Genomic DNA, 18504 nt, shown 5'->3' with positions numbered 1-18504 from the left:
CATTGCAACAAAATCCTTTTATCGTGTAGCTAAAAAAGTGAAACCAAAGAAGACAAACCCTCTTGCTATTAATAATTACAACTTTTATGTCTCGATGTATAGCCTTTTCTTTGTAAATTTGAAATATAGTCATTTTTCTGACTAAAGTCAAAGTCTATCATCTAGCCTTTTATCTATAGGGTGGCGATAAAGGTGCATAGATTGCACCTTGATGTAGCCTTTAGGTATAGAGTGACAATGAAGTTATTGTTTTCTTATCTAGGCAAACAAAATATTATTTATTGTTGCTTAAGAATGCATCATAAGATTTGTATAATCATTGTGATTTTTTTATAGAAGAAACTATGATACAAATGGCATTCATTGATTGCATTGATACAATCAATGGGCAGAATTATCACATGACCTTGCATTTTGGTGCCAAGAGGGGCATTTTGGTAATAAAAAAAAAACAATGGCAAACCTAGGATTTTTCTAGAGTTTGCTTGCAACTTTTCTTTGCATTTGTATATAAGATAATCATTGTGATTTTTTTATAGAAGAAACTATGATACAAATGGCATTCATTGATTGCATTGATACAATCAATGGGCATAATTATCACATGACCTTGCATTTTGGTGCCAAGAGGGGCTTTTTGGTATAAAAAAAAAAAAAAAAAAATGGCAAACCTAGGGTTTGCTTGCAACTTTTCTTTGCATTTGTATATAAGATAAGATAAGATAAGATTTCATAAACTTTATTAGCTTTTGATAAAATGAAAAGCTTGCATTAATAAGAGGCAACGCCTTAGTTATAAACAAAGAGGCATTAGGAATAATCAGTTATTATGTAACACGATAATAACTGGTTTATCGAATTGAGTAGCAAACTTAAAACAGAAGGGACAAGTGACCTAACTAATATAATATACTAACAAATTAAATAAAGCCTAAAAACAAAAGGTGACATTCTTGTATGGAACAAAAAGAGTCATAATTCAAAACAAAAATGAAGAATTGAACTTGATAAGAAAACTGACATTAACTATGACTTTACATAGGACTAAACAAGAGTTCAAATAGTACAAAAATCAATCATTCCAAATACATGCCAAAAGCTCATCATATCCTGGGTACTTTTTCGTCCCCAATTAACCACCTCGTCAACCAACTTGGATCATCGGCGAAGAATTTACAAGATGAGGGAATGATCCCAAGGTCAGCACCAACTTGGTCATACTCCTTTAGAGCTGCTTCCATCTCTGCTGCAACACCAGCTTCATTTATAATTTCAAATGAACTCATGCTTAGAGCATCCGCGTAGTGTTGCTCTCTTTCATGATCATCTTGGAAAAGTTCAAAGGCAGGTCCCTGTAGAAGTAGATGAAGGTGTGGGTAAAATACTAGAAAAACTGCATCTTGGCAGCATAAGATGTAATAACACAACACACAAAAATCCTACATGTTCTGTTATTTATTAATACCTATATGTCATTATTTATTTGTTTGTTGATTTCCTTATATTGTATATTATAGAAACTTTAGGAAAGACTTGAAGATTAAAGAGTTGGACCAAAATATGGTTTATGTCTTTATGATATTATGGTGTAATTTCATCCATGTAGCCGACCCAACTTAGTGGGATAAGGCTTTGGTTGTCGTTGTAAATTTCTTGCATGTTGTATAAACAAACAGAAGAATATATAGCAAGTGAGACCAAGGATGTTTATTAACCTTCAACCTGCCCGTCATTACTACACCAAGATCCACCATGACATTTTTTTTCAGGTAGGCGTAGGAATAGTTAATATTCACATGAAATTACATACCTGACATAACTCAGCATAATGTCTATATATCTCACTGCTTTCATCTTGATCACCAAGGAGGGTGCCTCCATACCAACCATTGGACTCGTTTGCTGAGGTCATTGTAAAGTACCTAAAAAGTCAAGGATATGTGAAAAGCATCATCAGTAAAACGTTGCAAACTAAACTCACAAATCACAATGTACTAAATATACAGAGGTTATCTGATGTGCGGATGTTATTAAGTAGGAAAAATAACAGAACGGGACACTGAACATCTAAGGATATATAGAAGATGTATCAAAGCCTTGTAAGGATAATCCATGTTCAAGATACATACCTATGAAAAACATCCTCTTCATTCATATCATTACCAGAGGAAAGCCAATTCAAGTTGCAAAAGTCATTAGCATGACATCCCTCAATGTCGGTTTCACTAGAAGCAACTTTTGCAGCAGAGGAACCTTCTTCATACTTTCTCTGGCCAAAAAGCCAATTTGGGCTTTTAAGCTGTATCTCACTGGATAAACACAACAGACAAGCAGTGAATCAACAAGAATTACCTCACGATGCTCGTATTATTTTTACATCACACAAGCTGACACTCCGCCCACTATTTCCCACCTAAAACTACACATGGTTGGCAGGGAAGTGGAAACTGACATTGCAACTAAAGTTTTAGCAAGGAACTTACATGTATAGAAATGAAGGGAATATATTTAAAAACAAGAGATTGGTGAAGAATTATACTGATTTTAACAAACAAATTAATGGCTCCTTTGTATTAGATGTTGTTCAATGTCAATTGGAGTAATTTACAGAATGAACTCTATGAATATTGTGGATAAGAGTGTAAAAGTTTGTAGGAAATCCAACATTTTCCCATTTGCATGAGGTAAAATCGTAACCAAAAACTTTGCAAGTTTCTCTGGACTATTTAATATTATGTCAAAAGACAATCTCCAATTAATCAAATTGACAATGATGCTTTTGCATATCAATTTTCTTAAACAAAACAAATAATGGTGCATATTAAGAATCCCAAGCATTGAGAGAAAAATAAGTTGAAGTAAATGAAGGGAAAGCATATGACAACACATCATGCTGACCATACAACTCAGTAATGCAGGTATTAAGAAGCAATAACAAGGGAACAATATCAACTGTTGTCATCATAAATCACCAAGCACAGGTAGAGGAACCCGGTGTTAAAACAAATGACAGGAAAAAATTTAGTATTCACAAGCGCACATAATGAAATAAAAAACAATGCGCAAAAGAAAACACTCTACAATGTTAATATAGTAAAAATAAAACGGAGCAGGGTCTGAGCTAGTTAGACAGTTCGATGTCAGTTTAGTTATTTATAATTTGAATATTTAAAGGGATGGATAGTTCATTACAGTGGTTTACGTAATAGGAGCAAGATAGAAGGAAGGCATTCAGAAATCTAGATTTGAAGAATAAGCATATGCCGTGCTATAAAAGGGGAAACCATTAGAATGAGAGTTGTCTCCTTAGGTTCTTTTTAATTCAATAAAAACTACAAAAGTATTAATTTTCCTTTCCTTTCTCTGTTTTTCTCACCGCTCCCTCTGAAAAACCTGTTTCAAGGTTTCTAACAGAACTAAAATCATCAAACAGAGACAAAGAATAAGAGACATTACGCTGCATCAGGTGCTACACCACTGTTTCCAGAAACTCCACCTGGCTTCTGATCAGGTTCGCAGGAAAGCCTTACATTTTTAATTGTACTACAGGTCTTTTCAATTAACTTGTCAAATGATGTCAGCTTTATGCGTGAGAAATCATCTCTGCAAGCTGGTACAGGGGTGAAGATTGTTCCGTCTCTCCCAGAAGACTTGAGATTTGGTTCACAACTGCAGATTTGAAAAAGATATTGAAGATCGGAAAGGTAAATATACAGTATATAAAAAAGATGGGAATAGCAAGATCAAATTTAACATATTATAGAAGCATCGGGGATGGATTTTGACATATATAACTTCTAACAGAAGGGAGGTCGTATTTTTTTGGAAGTACAAACAAAATACAGGATAAGGACCAACTTGAAGGGAGGTTATATTTTGACATATATAACTCCCAAGGATATGGCGTAACCAGAGGATTTAGGGTGACGGCTTTGCTAGATCAAAACCTTGTGCTCTGATGACAACTTGAAACAAATTAATTTCTCATATTTGAGTATGTAATGATACACTTGCGAAATTAACACTGTAGTGCCGTACATATAAGGAAATCTCCGCACGTAGGGATTGAAAATAATCACAATTATGAATCTACTCTCTCTAAGGAAACTAAATCATAAAATGGAAATAAAAAATAATTAAATAAATAAAAATAGACACTGCACAAATCATTAAATAATAAAGTGGAATGCTCATAAATAAAGAAAGTAACAAGGAGGACTCACAACTTCTCAGGAAAAAGATCATCTCCAATGCCAGATACATGGAGATAATAATCTGAATCAAGCTCCCATAGAGCAGGTTTTCCTTCCTGTGGTTTGAAGTAACCTAAGAATCTGGCAATGGAACAATGGCATCAGTATTTTAGACTATTCAAGACAAAATTAACAACGGGCTAAAGTATTTAAATTTAAATATGGAAAATGCTAACATGTACCCTAAGTGCACGTGTTAAAGAACTACACGGTAATTCAATCTCAAAGGTCGTGTATTCAAATTCTTAAAAGTACAAAAATTATTCTTTTCAATGCAAAATTTCTAATTTTGAGTTACTTAACATGTGCCCTAAGTGCACAAGTTGCAAGACCCTCTAAATATTAGAAACTAAAAAAACCCAATATTATTAAAGATGAGATATAAATTCCGATTAGGAAACATGAAATAGGTGGAAGGAATAATACAAGTTTATTGCATCTTGTTTTTCACCATCCGTATAAGCATTGCTGTAATATCGTTTTATGGATTTTAAAAATTCTCTTGATTGTGTCGTTGCTTTCCACTTTCCCTGCCTCTCTGGAAACACCTATAAATTCACAAAAAATACATCTATTATCACATCAATGTAAGATACAAATAAGAAAATTAGACACTTTATCCTACAGATTACGCCAATTTAAAATCATGTAAAATACGTCATACAGTATTGTGAGCTGCAGAACCACCATACTGCTGCGCAAGAGCATCTCCCATACTTTGATACATATCCATTAGAGCTGCTGCAATACTACTGTCAGGATCCACTTTTGGCACATCAGACAAACCCATTGCATGGAGCTGGCGTCCTAAAGCTTGTAGGCCATAAGCATATTGGGCGACATTTGTACGGTCCAAGCAGTCAATGCAGTTGGTACGTAGGACTCCACTCTGAAAATGTGGTGTATCACTATTAAAATAATCATCTTTGTTCTGGTGATTCATGTCAGTCTCTCTATCTCGATTAGCCATAGAATTTAGCACTTCACTACTGATTCCAAGCCTTGCAAGATCTCCAGAACTAGCTGTCAGATCTCTCAACGAAGCATCCCTGTATAAGGAGATGTTGAAATGTAAATATAATTTTCTTTCTCTTGAGCAACATATTGCTTTTTTACACATACAAAATAAAAACTTCAACAACGTTTTGTAACATAAGAATCTCCCAGACTTAACACTAATCACACCACCAATGACAAACTACCACCAATCCGTATGTCACTAGGCACGGTCAGGTATATTGATTAAATGATGACATTTGGATCTAAATAATAATAATAATAAAAATAATCATGATGATGGACAACCCGATGTTGTCTCCCACCATGACAAGTCAAGGGAAGAGTTAGAGCTCTTGTAGGTTGTTAAGATATTATTAGATTTAAATTATATTATGTTGAGTAAATATCGCTGATTGGGTTTGTTAGTATTATTCCTATAAGCAATGGATTTATTTTTATTTTTTTGAAAGAAAGCAATGGATTTAGTTGTAGAGTTGAAGTAATCACTTGGTTATAAATATCAATTGAGTATCAGGAAGCTACTATCAAGTCATCATCAATAATATTCAATGTTCTTATTGTTTTCTCTCTTCTTTTCCTTTTATCTAAAATCTTACAACTTCAACATAGGTCAATAATTTTCACTAAAAAAATAAATAAAGTCTCCTTTAATGAATTATCTTCTGTTGTTCACTCTCCACGATACAATACACATGACAAAGTTGTCTTGTGACTCAAAGGCAAACAGCAAAGTAAGCTTAATAATGCAGAGATGAGAATGTTGTGATACATGAGTGGCCACACAAAACAATATAGAATTGAGAATGATAGATTTTTAAGGAATCGGGGTAGCACCTTCTATGAAAAATATGATAATCTACCTTACACCACCATAGGTGGTTTGGGCAACGATGGAAAATAATTGTATAAGCACCAGCAAAATGAGGGTGGATGAGATGGAGAATAGTCCAATTATCCAAGGCGGAGAAACAGAACCATAAAAAGGCCAAACCGATTAGAAAAAATTAGATTTAAATGGGATGCCATTGGAAAAAATTCATGTTAAGACATCATGGCATTGTGTGATCTGTGTTGACAACATCGGAAAAATTTGATATTTTTGCAGTACAGCTACGATTCAACTAAAACATAAATGAAAAACAAGAAAAAAATTGTATTCAATGTTAGTTAACAATTCAAACAATGGATCCTACCTTGCTGTGCTTGTTCGATTACTCTTGTTTGCCCTCTTTACAATGTTGGGCTTGCCACTATAGTAAAAACTTGTTAGATCAAGTGCTTCACTTGCTACAGCTCCTAAAACTGCCAAAACATTGGCAGACTTGCTTTGAAAACAGCAGAGCATAATAGAGAATAGTCAGATTTAAAATAGAACTGCAGAAAAAAATGAAAAGACTGGTATTGAAGAACAATATGGTAAAGCTTCCTCACGTTTTTGCAAACTTGTGAAAGTCCCAGTGAATAAATCTAAGATGGCTCTCTGCTGGTAGAATTTGGTTCAGATACCCAACAGCATTTGCAAATTCACGCCTCAGCATCATTTCTCGAGGCCTTTTCTCAACTGTCTACAATTTATCATTTAAATAAGCCACAAAAATTATAAAGAGAATATTTCAATGAAGAAATAAGTATGCAAAAAGGGAAAAAATCTAGTTTATCGTATAAGATCAATTTCTAATCTTAGAATATCTCAGGTTATTATTAAGTTTTATATTGAGTCTAACTCATCCTTCAAAAACCGACTTGTAAGTTGAGGAATGTCACTCTTTATAAACTCGTTTCAGACCTTATCACTATTCAATGTGAGACTTTGGATTTTCCCAAAAGTTAAAGGGCAACCCGGTGCACTAAAGCTCCCGCATACGCAGGGTCCGGAAAGGGGTCCCACCATTTGATTATGATTTATTATGATTTATTTCTTGATTACCGAGTTATTATTATGATTTATTTCTTGCTGTCCTTATTTCTTCACAACAGCACTTTGTTCTCATATGTATTAAGCAACTATCAATTTATTATAAATCATATCGTACCGTTATCATACTCAATGTTCTTATTATTTCTCTTCTTTTATAAAAAATCATCGCTTCCACACTACTAAACCCAGAGAAAAAAAATGAAGGATCAACATTAATTCTTGTTGAAGTTTATGGGTTTTAGATAACTAAGGTAGAGAAATAGTAATATTACGAACTTATTTTTATGAAATTGTTGTCGTGGTATTATTTCGAAACTTATGACCATTTTTGCTTAAAGAAATTATTGAGAGGAGTTAAACATGACCGCATTATCAGGGATCCTAACATCAGCAACCAAAAAGGAAACTTTCAGCATTAGCTCAAAATATCTCTCTTATTTGTCTTGATGTGCACCAAGAAACCAATTTAAAAAAAAAATACTGACCATAAACTGCTAGGAACCAGAGCAAAGCAAAGAATCCTATCCAAAAGAAGATTTTATGGTATAGAACGTTGGATAAAATACTATATGCTTCATTTTTAGGCAGTGTCCATTTCATTCAGATCTTTGGTCATTTTTTATTTAAAGATTAGCTGTTGTGAACAAAAAAAAGTTCTAGACTGAAATTTAAATTTCCCAATGAGAAGCCATTTTGTAAAACCATGGGAAAGTGCTATTCTGAAATGGGGATGGGGAAATGGAAGAACATTACTTTTTTCTACAAGTAAGAACAATAATTAGTATTTGTGAGCTTCATTATTAACAATAATTAGTATTTGTGAGCTTCATTATTATTTTTTATTAGGAATTACCTTGATCAAATTAAGGACAATAATTGGATTGCCATATCTCTGAGCAAGGTCTTCAAAATGGAATTTTGTTGCCTGGTATGTTGGATCGTATCTCTGCACTGGAAGTCAAAACAGGGGGAGCAAAAGATCGAAAGGAAAGTGTTACAACAGCGTACAATTTAACAATGAACAGATTAATATTAATCCCAACTGTATTCTTACAAATTATGTCAGGCTTAGGGCTAAATCTTGATGCTTCTTGTGACCAGAAAAGTGGTATTGATCCACGCATTTGCACAACTGAACTCATTTTGCCCTTGCAGGAGCCAGCTTCTTCGTCAAGGACAATCTGCTCTGTCTCAACATCATTAGCAACTCTCCCTCGATCATTCACTCCCCTTTTCAGGTAACTACAAAAATAATTCTTGATGAAGAAAATTAATCCAACAACTTCATTATGGCCAAATAGACACTGTACACCAAATACTTTACAAAATACAGATAATTTATGACAACAAAGAATATTCCATATTTAACTACTACTACATATTCCAATTCATTTAGCAACACAATGTTAAGGAAGAAATTGAAATTGAAATTGAATAATAGAAACTTAAATAGCTATCTAATTTAAATTATCCCAATGATTTCATAACATCTGATTCAATTGCATGGAACTAGAATGTGAAATATAAATAAAATATCAAACCATGAACTTACCGTGTCCCTGCAAAATGTCTAGAGCGTCGAGAAATCAAGGAAACACTGAAGTCCCTCCCAAAGATCGATAAACGAGCCTGCAATTTTATAGATCTTAAATTGGTTATAAAATGACAAAGGCTCTGGATAAATAAACTGTGAAAACTTAATATTATATTTCAGAGATAAATAATGTACAACCACTGATGTGTTTATATAGGCTATTCTAAGCTAATGGGCCTGACTAATGACTAATGAGACAATTACAAATTACTAATAATAATCATAAAACTTCATTATTTACAACATAAACTGATTGACAGGACAATAAAATCAAGTAATTACGGAGAAAAGAAAAAGGCAATGAATTATGTCTTACGTGTAATATTCGTACATATATGTGGTATGTTTTAGTTACTGGTTACCGTTAGTTCAGAAATATGGAACTAATAGAGATAGTCTAAGCTCTTGTTTGTTTTTGCGGTGAATGCAAGCTTAACGTACATTTTCTGTAAAGCTACAAAATGTAGCTTCTTCATTTTCACGTTATATCTGTCTTGGGACGCGAAAAATGCAAATCCACCGCTATTCCAAACAAGCAATAAGATACTAAGATAAGAATCTAATCTTATGAGATAATCATAGATACTCTAAGAAAATATCAATCACAATCAAATAGCTCTTTTGAGGCATAGAAGTTCATCTCAATCAAAAGTCCTGTATGGATGAACTAAATTTCCCAATGGTTTCAGCGTTGTCAACTCTTTCTCTTTCCTTCTTGCTTTGCATGTTTTACTGTTTTAGAGCATATATTATAACCCAAACAGTACTTTCCCTATTTTATCTCTATATATATTATGTTTTAGTTATAAAAAAAAAAAAATTAAAAAAAAAAAAAAAAAAAAAAGGTCAACCTGGTGCTATTAGGATAGCACTTGGGTGACATTGGCCAACCACAATGTCACAAGTGTACAAAAAACAGAAAAACTTTGTGAAAGAGAGAGAAGAAAGCCTTGTGACATTGTGGTAGGCCAATTTCATCAACCACAATGTCACCCAAGTGCTATCCGTGCTATTAAGTTCACACCATGGCTAGTAGTGATGGACCTAGAAAGTTGTGGGAGCACCACATAAGCGCATAAAAATCTACAGCATTAAAAATATAACGTGCTACCACTAACACTACAAATATACATCATGGTTAATCTATATAAATTCTCGTTTTTTGGGAACATTGTATGAAATTTCATTTTCAAAAACAATAGTAGTGATGGAGTGGGAGGTTGACTAGAAACAGGATTGAAGCCACTGAGGGTCTACTCTGAGCAGCCTTATCTTGCATTTGCAAGAGGCTCATTCCACAACTTGAACCTACAACTTCGTATTACATGACAACTCAAAACATTGTGTCGGGTCTCCTCTTTGTATCATCCAAAATTACTTTCCCTCATACAGATTATGGAGAGTGAGCAAAGAGAGAGAAATGGGATTTATTAACTGAAAGCCATCTTATTATTAACTAAAGAAAAGAACGAAGTTAGCCAAGAAAGTCAATAACATGTTTGATTCTATAGTGTTTTAGTTGTTGAAAACTGTTTCATAAAAGAAGACTTCAAATGAAATTATTTAAAAATAAAGTCTTAATAAATTAGTTTTAAATCAAGACGTGTTTGAATGACATTTAAAACGATGAATCTCAGTTTTTCCACTCATCTACCAACATCATATTCTGTTTTCAGTCCTTGCTCTCACCCTAGCACTTGGTAATAAATATAATTGTTGCTTTAAGGTGAACGGTACCGGAACCTGAAATTCTGTCAGATAGACCCATATAGAAACATGTTTGTATCAACCCATTATTGCACAGCCACCAAGAAGAGACATTGAACCAATTCAGGTTTTTTCTATGATTCTATCTCAGGCATCCTAATTCCCAATAGTAGTAAATTTTGGACAATGTTCCTCTTGATTTTTTTGTACAAATTCCCATTGCTTTAATAGCAAGTAATTTACAAATACTGTAAATTGATCGTGAATCTTTAACGGAAATGCATGCTAGAAACAAGAGTAACTACGCTTAGGACTAAACAAATAACAAACTATGATTAATGACATTGACACACACAACTAAGAAAAACAAACCTGCCTAAAATGAACAGGAACCAAAGCTTTACTCCAAATCAACTGTCTATTCTATCCCAAGAATCCTAATTCCCGATAGTACTAAATTTTGAACAATGTTTTTCTTGCTTTGATAACTATAATTTACAAATACTGAAAACCAATCATGGATGTTTAATGATAACACATGTTTAAAACAAGAGTATATAAGCTTAATTTGACAGTAACTATCATAATTGACAGGCTGCACAAAAGAAAAGACAAACCTGCCTAAAATGGCCATGAACCAAAGCTATAGTCCATATGGTGTTATTGCATCTAGATCTGATAGCTTGTGTCAAATAAGCATTCCAGACAAATATATTATCGTATGGCATCCCTCCTTCTTGATCGGACGAGACGTTCTTTTGCAGACTTTGCATTATAGGGTAAGTATAACTAAAGAAGAAATCCTTGGTCAAATCAACACTGGACAAAAGCTTTTTGTATCTGCAGTGGAAGTAAGCAATGTTAAGTCGTTTCCCAGTTCAATTTATAAAGATCGACAAATTTTGATTGCAGTTATCAGATGCAATCAAATTACCTTAGCTCAGTTTTAGAGTGAGCTAAATCAGATTGAATTGACACATGTGGAATTGTAATTAATTGGCTCTCCTTGATGCTATAAATTGCATGGCCACATATAGAACCAATTTGTCTGCGCTTAGTAACGAGAATCAAATAGTAAGACTCGAGAAACTTGATGCAGCCTAGAAAAACACAAGAGAATCAATAAGAATAATTACTAGTTATGTTTGACATTTAAATTTATTTATATATATGGTATGTGATAAAAAAATTGACCAAAATGATCAGCTCCAAATCTTGTTACTAACATTTGTAATTGTGACTTATGTGACAGTATTTGTTGGACCAAATCAAAACTAAAAATAAAGATAAAGCACCATTTCATAACAAAGGTTAAAGATACGGATCATCTTGTTTGTACAAAATCAAAGATGATGGACTAAAACAATATCACAGTTAACAGCCTTGGGATCATAATTGACAAAAATGACCGATCTGGTATATAAGCAAGACTATATTGAAAGTTAAACTAAAGATTAGGGACAAAAGATATATAGATATAAAAGTATTTATAACATAAAGGAAACTCCAAGAGTAACTATTAATTTTTGTCGGAGTTATTGTCTGTATAAATTTGTTCTTAACAACACAGTTCCTTTCCAAATTTAAATATAAAAAGATACAACATGAATATTGAAATTAAATTTTAGATAAATCCAGATAAAACAACGCCATAATGTTCTATCATATATACCTTATTTCTAATTCTATCCAACTAATTAATCTCTAGATCTTGGTTTCACGTATAGTTTTTCTACGTCTTCCTCTACCTCTAGTGATTTGACTACTTTCCATCTTATCTACTCTCCTTACTACAGAATCTACAAAGATTCTCTCCACGTGGCCAGACCACCTAAGCAGAGTTTCCACCATATTTACTAGAATAGGTGCTACCCTAACTCTCTCGCTCTAAAGTTGTCATTTCTAATCCTATATCCCGTCTAGTTTTACCACACATCCAATCCAACATCCTCATCTCTGCTACGCTTACTTTATTCTCGAGTTGGTTCTTAACCGCCCAACACTACTTTCCATACAACATTGTCGGTCTTACAACTGTCCGATAAAATTTTCCTCTTATGAAAATGACTTATAGTTTATATTAAAACAGTTTAACTTTACTTTATCTTTTTTTATAGAAATAATTTATACATAAGCACTTATCATGATAAGCACTCATGATATAAACTGCAAATAAGTTGTTTATCCAAACAAGCCTCTAAACTAATGTTCCCAATTTTCTACTAGTATAACACAATAGTTTAATTTTCATGCACTTTTACACAGAGTAGTCAATAGCAGCCTATAGCGGCCGAGTGTAGCATAGCGGCAACAAACCGCTACAATAATCGTCATAGCGGTTTCAGAATGAAAAAGCGGCCGCTTCAGCTGCTATAGCGGTGTAGCGGATAGCGGCCGCTTCAACCGCTATTTGATTTTAATAGGAATTTTCTAAATTGACCATATTTTTAAAACCTTAACATTTTTCAACTCTTTCTCTCTTCTTACATGCACCAGAAAACACACTCTTCTATCTTCCAACTGGAAAATGTAACCTGGGGATCTCTTCTCTCTTTCTCTGATTTTTTTCTTCCTCTGTTTTCTTTTGTTTTATGGTTTCTCTTCTTTTATGATTTTTTTTATTGTTCTCTGTCTTTTGTTTTTTGGTGTTTTGATTTATGAATGTTTTATGAGATATAAGTTTTTTTATTTTATACTTTAGAGTATTATTCATGTAATTTGTCCAAAAAAATAATCAAATATTGGTGACCACTATACACTATCCCACTTTTGGGGTCGGCCGCTACACACCGCTACCGCAGTTGACTACTATGCTTTTACACTATCAGCACATCATAAACAACTATCAAATTTAAACAACTTCAATACACGCCTATAACACTGTCAACACAAACAACTAGCAATACTGTCAGCACATCACAAACAACTATCAAATTTTCATGCACTTTTACACTAAACTAATGTGCCTATTTTTCTGCTAGTATATTACAACGGTTTAGTTTTCATACAATTTTACACTGCATTACATCACAATCAAAACAACCAATTATGTGCATGACTTCCACGTGGTTATAATAAAAGTCAAATGGTTCTAACAGAATTTAATCAGTATGCACGAATTATTTTACAAATACATCCAATCATCTGTTGCCACATCAACTAATGAATAAGCATGTGTAAAATAATTATACAGTGTAAAACAGTTATCATTGATTAGTAATAAAACAGTTATTATTTGTTTCTAGTAATAAAACAGTTATTATTGATTGACAGTGTAAAAACTCTTTACTAACCTGCAATTCCAAAAACTTTAGCGACGAAAGTAAGTCCACCGGTAGCTCGATTACCTTCAGCAATCCGCTGAAGCAAACTCTTAATTTCCTGCTGCGAATACAACACAGGATCTTGACTGATACTAAGATCAGACTGTTCTGATCGATCAATTTTCAATACGCGAAAGAATCTCTTGTTCCGATCACTTCCAATTAAATAAAACCTCTACACAATTACAAAAAAAAAAAAAAAAATCAAAATTAATTGATGAATGTTAGGTTATACAGTTATGAAAGAAAATGAAATTGAATGTTGTTACGAACCGCTCTGGTTTCGTAGAGTTTGAATTTCTCGAGAGCGTAGGAAGAAGGATCGAGTTCTGGTGGATGATTGGAAGGGTGAATTTTGGATGATACAGATGATGATGTTGTTGTTGTTGTTGTTGATCCTAATCCCATTGAATTCTCCGATTTTGACATGTGATATCAATGTTGAATTTCAAATTCGATGGTTCTTCGTTTTGAATTGGGATTTTGCGTCGGTGTTGTGGTGGTTGGGAGTGGTTAGGGGGAGGAAGAGAAGGTTGTGGAATGGATGAGAGGAGAGAACGGTGGTGCTGCCATGGTGGTGAGTGGTTGAGACTTGTAGGTGAGGGTGGAGGAATTAATTTCTTTGAATTTCGCTTTTGTTTTTCTGACTTAGTTTTTTTGTTTGTTTTGACTAATTGAATTTTGTAATAATTTTATACTACGCAAAATTTGAACAATAAATCTTATCTCAAAATGAGTTTATCTTCACTTTATTTGAAAAATGTGTCAAAAAAAATAATTAAAATAGTTTTAACAAAAAAATTAAGAAACAAATGATTAAATATTGTAAATATGGTGGGACATCGGTAGTAGTGCACGACAGAGCTCCAGGAACCGCCAAAGTGGAGGACGATGATACTCCAATAACTTTTTGGCGGCGAGACATTTAAGAATTGAAATTAATATTCAGTTTTTATTATGAATTTAATTTATATATTAATATAAATTAATTTATATTGATATTTTAAATTAATATTAATATAATTCTTTTTAAAATTAATATAAATTAATATTCGTTTATTTAAATATTCAGCTTTTTCCAGATTTTTTTTGTTTTATTTTAAATTAATTAATATAATTATTTATACCTAAGTCAACCAATTTTATCAAAAGGACATGTATTATCATTTTAGGTGATCTATTGGATCTTTAAAATAAGTTGGATGGATTATTCATCCAAATTTAAATGGATGGTTTAAGTCCAATTCCTTCACTAATTTTTTATATCGAAAACGTACTCTCTCCAAAACAAATAGACTGTCACCTCTCTCATTTTACTTGCACACACCTACCCTTTTATCCAAACTTTCTCCTTTCAAGATGTAGATGGTGGTGCGATGATGGCCCATACATCTACATCCCACTTGTGTCGGTTCTCTTTGGCACAGTTTTGTGCAGTGGTCTCTATTTGTTTTTGTTGGAGAAGTGTGGTGGTTCTCTTTGTTTTCTATTAATGGTTGTTGTTCATTTTTTGTGGTTGTTGCAGCGCCAACGGCTTATGGTGGGTGAGATCTAGTTTTGTGTGACTCAATTATAAGTTTCTAGATCCATGGTGTTTCCTGTCGTGTTCTTAACGGCAGCATGTTGGCTTCAAGACGTCATTGTTGTCGTATTGTGTTCCTTTCAACGTACAAGCCTCAAAAGCCTCCTAACCTTCTCTAATTGTCCTCTTGATCATCGTTGACATTAAAATCTATCAAGGGATGTGAGGTGGCGTTGTTTTGTTGGTTGGTGGTGATTTGTTTTTAAATATATCGCCTCCATGTCAGAGGGTCATTGTTGTTGGTATTCGTCGTGGTTGCTTCACGTGTTGTCGATGGATGGAGCTCTGTCATTTTTCTATCCCTTGATTTGGGCTTTGATTGGTGCCAATTTTTATTGTGCTCAGACCCGTTGATTTATCATCCTTTGTCTGGATTTCAATTGATTTTGGGTTGCTTGTGTTTGATTTGGCTATAAATAATTGTGGATGCTTACTGCAAAGTTTTAAAAATCGGACGAACCGTCTTATTGAACCAACCGAACCATGAACCGGACACATTACCGATCCATTCCTTATATCAAACCATCCGTCTAGTTGAACCGATCAAACTTTTATTAAACCGGTCAAATTCGTGTAATCCGACGCGGACCGGTTCAATGATAATAAGCCGGCGTTCATTTTTAAAAAAAATCATATGATAAAAGTGGCAAGTGTGGGAATCAAACTCATGTCAATTCAGTTAAACAAGAAAACTCTATGCTACTGAACTAAGCATTTTTTATAACATATATGTCATGTTTTATTTACATAGCTATACACATATTCAAATTGATTTTAAAACATTAAGTTGTATAATTTTTTGACAAGAACATTAAATTTTAATTAATACTTGCTTTATTTTGTTTATAAATATACATGCCTTTTATGAATATTATATTCTTACTTTCAAAATAAAAATGAAAACCAAATTCTTATTAAATTAAAGGCTTAATTACATAAATGGTCCTTTAAATAATTATGAGATTTCAATTTGGTCCATTTATTAATTTTCGTCCCATTTTGGTCTTTTAAGTTACATCCCTCTATCATTTAAATCCATTATGTTAACTTTTGTGAAAAACTGTTAACATTCATCTTCTATTTCATCACCTTCATCGTAAAATCCAGAAAATTCATCGTATTCATCAGCAAACCCAGAAAAATTCATCATCTTCATCACCTTGAATATCAAATCCAGAAAAGAAAAGAAAAACTTAAATTAAACCCAAATTGACAAAGTTTAAGCTCATAAATAAAAACAACAAATAACTCTTCCTTACAAAAAAAATATTTAACTCTTTTCCCAACATCATAATAACAACAGACGCCATCCCCTTTTCCCAAACCCTTCACTTATCTTTTCTCCCTTGTCTCTCTTCTCACCACAACAACCCCACACCTCTCCTTGATTCCAGAAAGCGAAATTCCTCCCCAAATTAACTATTTACAATCATAGAAATTCAACCAATTACAATCACAATCATAGAAATTCTAACCTTTAAAACTTTTCCCCAAATTTTCAAACCCTAACCTCAAGGATTTGCAATCGTAGAAATTCCACCAATCACAATCAACAATTAGAAGAATCTGTAAAATGTTAAAGAATATGGCAGTGAGTGGTTGTTTGATGGGATCTACGAATTGAAGAGATTTGGAGATGAAGATGAATTTTAAGGTTGTTCTTGGAAACATTGTTTGAAAAAATGGAGTAAAGATCCTTGTTATTGAACCTTTATCATTGAGTCATAAACTTATTTTGATTTCAAATTAATTTTTATTTTTTTTATAAAAAAATCTACAAATTTTCCCCATTTTTTCCTTCAATTCTTGCGTTCATCAGGAATTAAAGTTTAGGTGTGCTATTTTTGTGTGTTATACTAAAATTTTAATGTTGTTTGGGGGCTTTTGCTGAGGGGTTTGCTGGTGGCAGTAGCAGGTTTCGAATGGTGTGGGTGTTTAATTGTGGGCTGTTTGGATGATGTTTTGTTTGGCTAGCAGCCTGTGTTTTCTTTAGCTGCTATTGTCATTTTAGCCTCTATTTGTAATTCCTTGCCTTAAGCACTTCCTGGCCTCTGTTGTTGTTGCTGCAGTTTTTCATAAATTCATTGTGTTTATCATCATTTTCATAATGTTTGAAGAATTTTGCAGAATTTTAATTTAATTTCATTTGTTATTGTTGTTTGAAGATTGATGGGTTTAAATTTGTTTTAATTTTGGATGATGATGAATACTAATTTACATTTAATTTTAGAGTTTCTTTTATTTTTCTGGATTTTATGATGGATTTGATGATGAAGATGATGAATTTTTCTGGATTTGGTGATGAATATGATGAATTTTCTGGATTTTACGATGAAGGTGATGAAATGGAAGATGAATGTTAACAGTTTTTCACAAAAGTTAACAGAATGGATTTAAATGATGGACGGAGGTAATTTAAAGGACCGAAATGGAACGAAAATTATTAATGGGACCAAATTGAAATCTCATAATTATTTAAGGGACCATTTATATAATTAAGCCTAAATTAAACTATATAAAGTTATTTTACTAAGATTTTATAAGTGTTATAAGTTTTTACATACCAAGTCAACCGGTTTAATACAATTCAATAAGAAAAATAGTTTTTAGAGACCAAAAGATACTATTGAGTCATCAGACTCTTCTCGCGGTTCAACCAGTGATTTAGTAATCTTGTCGGTTTGATGACCAGTTTGATTTTTAAAACTATGACTTATTGTCGCAGCGCAATGGGTCGTAGGTGTGTGGTTTTCATTCCTTGTTGGTGGTCGAATCCTACACCTTTGTGATTCTGCACTGGTGTGTGGATTTTTAGTTCGGATTGTGATTTGTGGTTACTGTACCATTTAGTGTTGTTTGTTATGTATTTTGTTTTTTGTTTTAGCCATCTGCGCTAATTGTTTTTACTTTAGACTAGGTAAGACTTTATGTCTCCCCGTTCTTTATACTATTTTCCTTTTAATCTACTTATGTTGTCGCATATCCATTTGCACTGGAAAAAAAAATCACAACTTTTTTGGTTGATTTGACAAATCATAAAACGACAACATGTCTATAAATAATATGACAAAATCTAAGTGACAAACATATTCATGTTTCTGGATCTA

The 18504-nt window shown here is 33.0% G+C and overlaps 1 protein-coding gene across 1 annotated transcript; it reads right to left on the bottom strand.

Moving 5' to 3' along the window:
• Nucleotides 1–891: 891 nt before the first annotated feature.
• Nucleotides 892–14497, bottom strand: LOC25491767 (phosphatidylinositol-3-phosphatase SAC1). The gene is made up of 16 exons (XM_013599788.3): nucleotides 14089–14497; nucleotides 13786–13990; nucleotides 11427–11592; nucleotides 11110–11332; nucleotides 8744–8820; nucleotides 8246–8433; nucleotides 8045–8142; nucleotides 6705–6838; nucleotides 6467–6598; nucleotides 4918–5302; nucleotides 4680–4801; nucleotides 4224–4334; nucleotides 3457–3669; nucleotides 2130–2309; nucleotides 1811–1922; nucleotides 892–1352 (listed from the first exon to the last, which is right to left on the bottom strand). Exons 1-16 carry the CDS (start codon nucleotides 14242–14244, stop codon nucleotides 1104–1106), a joined length of 2751 nt encoding a protein of 916 aa, XP_013455242.1. The 5' UTR covers nucleotides 14245–14497; the 3' UTR covers nucleotides 892–1103.
• Between the last annotated feature and the right edge of the window lie 4007 nt (nucleotides 14498–18504).

Source organism: Medicago truncatula, chromosome 4, assembly GCF_003473485.1.
Source record: "Medicago truncatula cultivar Jemalong A17 chromosome 4, MtrunA17r5.0-ANR, whole genome shotgun sequence".
NCBI lineage: Eukaryota > Viridiplantae > Streptophyta > Magnoliopsida > Fabales > Fabaceae > Medicago > Medicago truncatula.
This window is presented reverse-complemented; position numbering and strand designations above follow the sequence as displayed.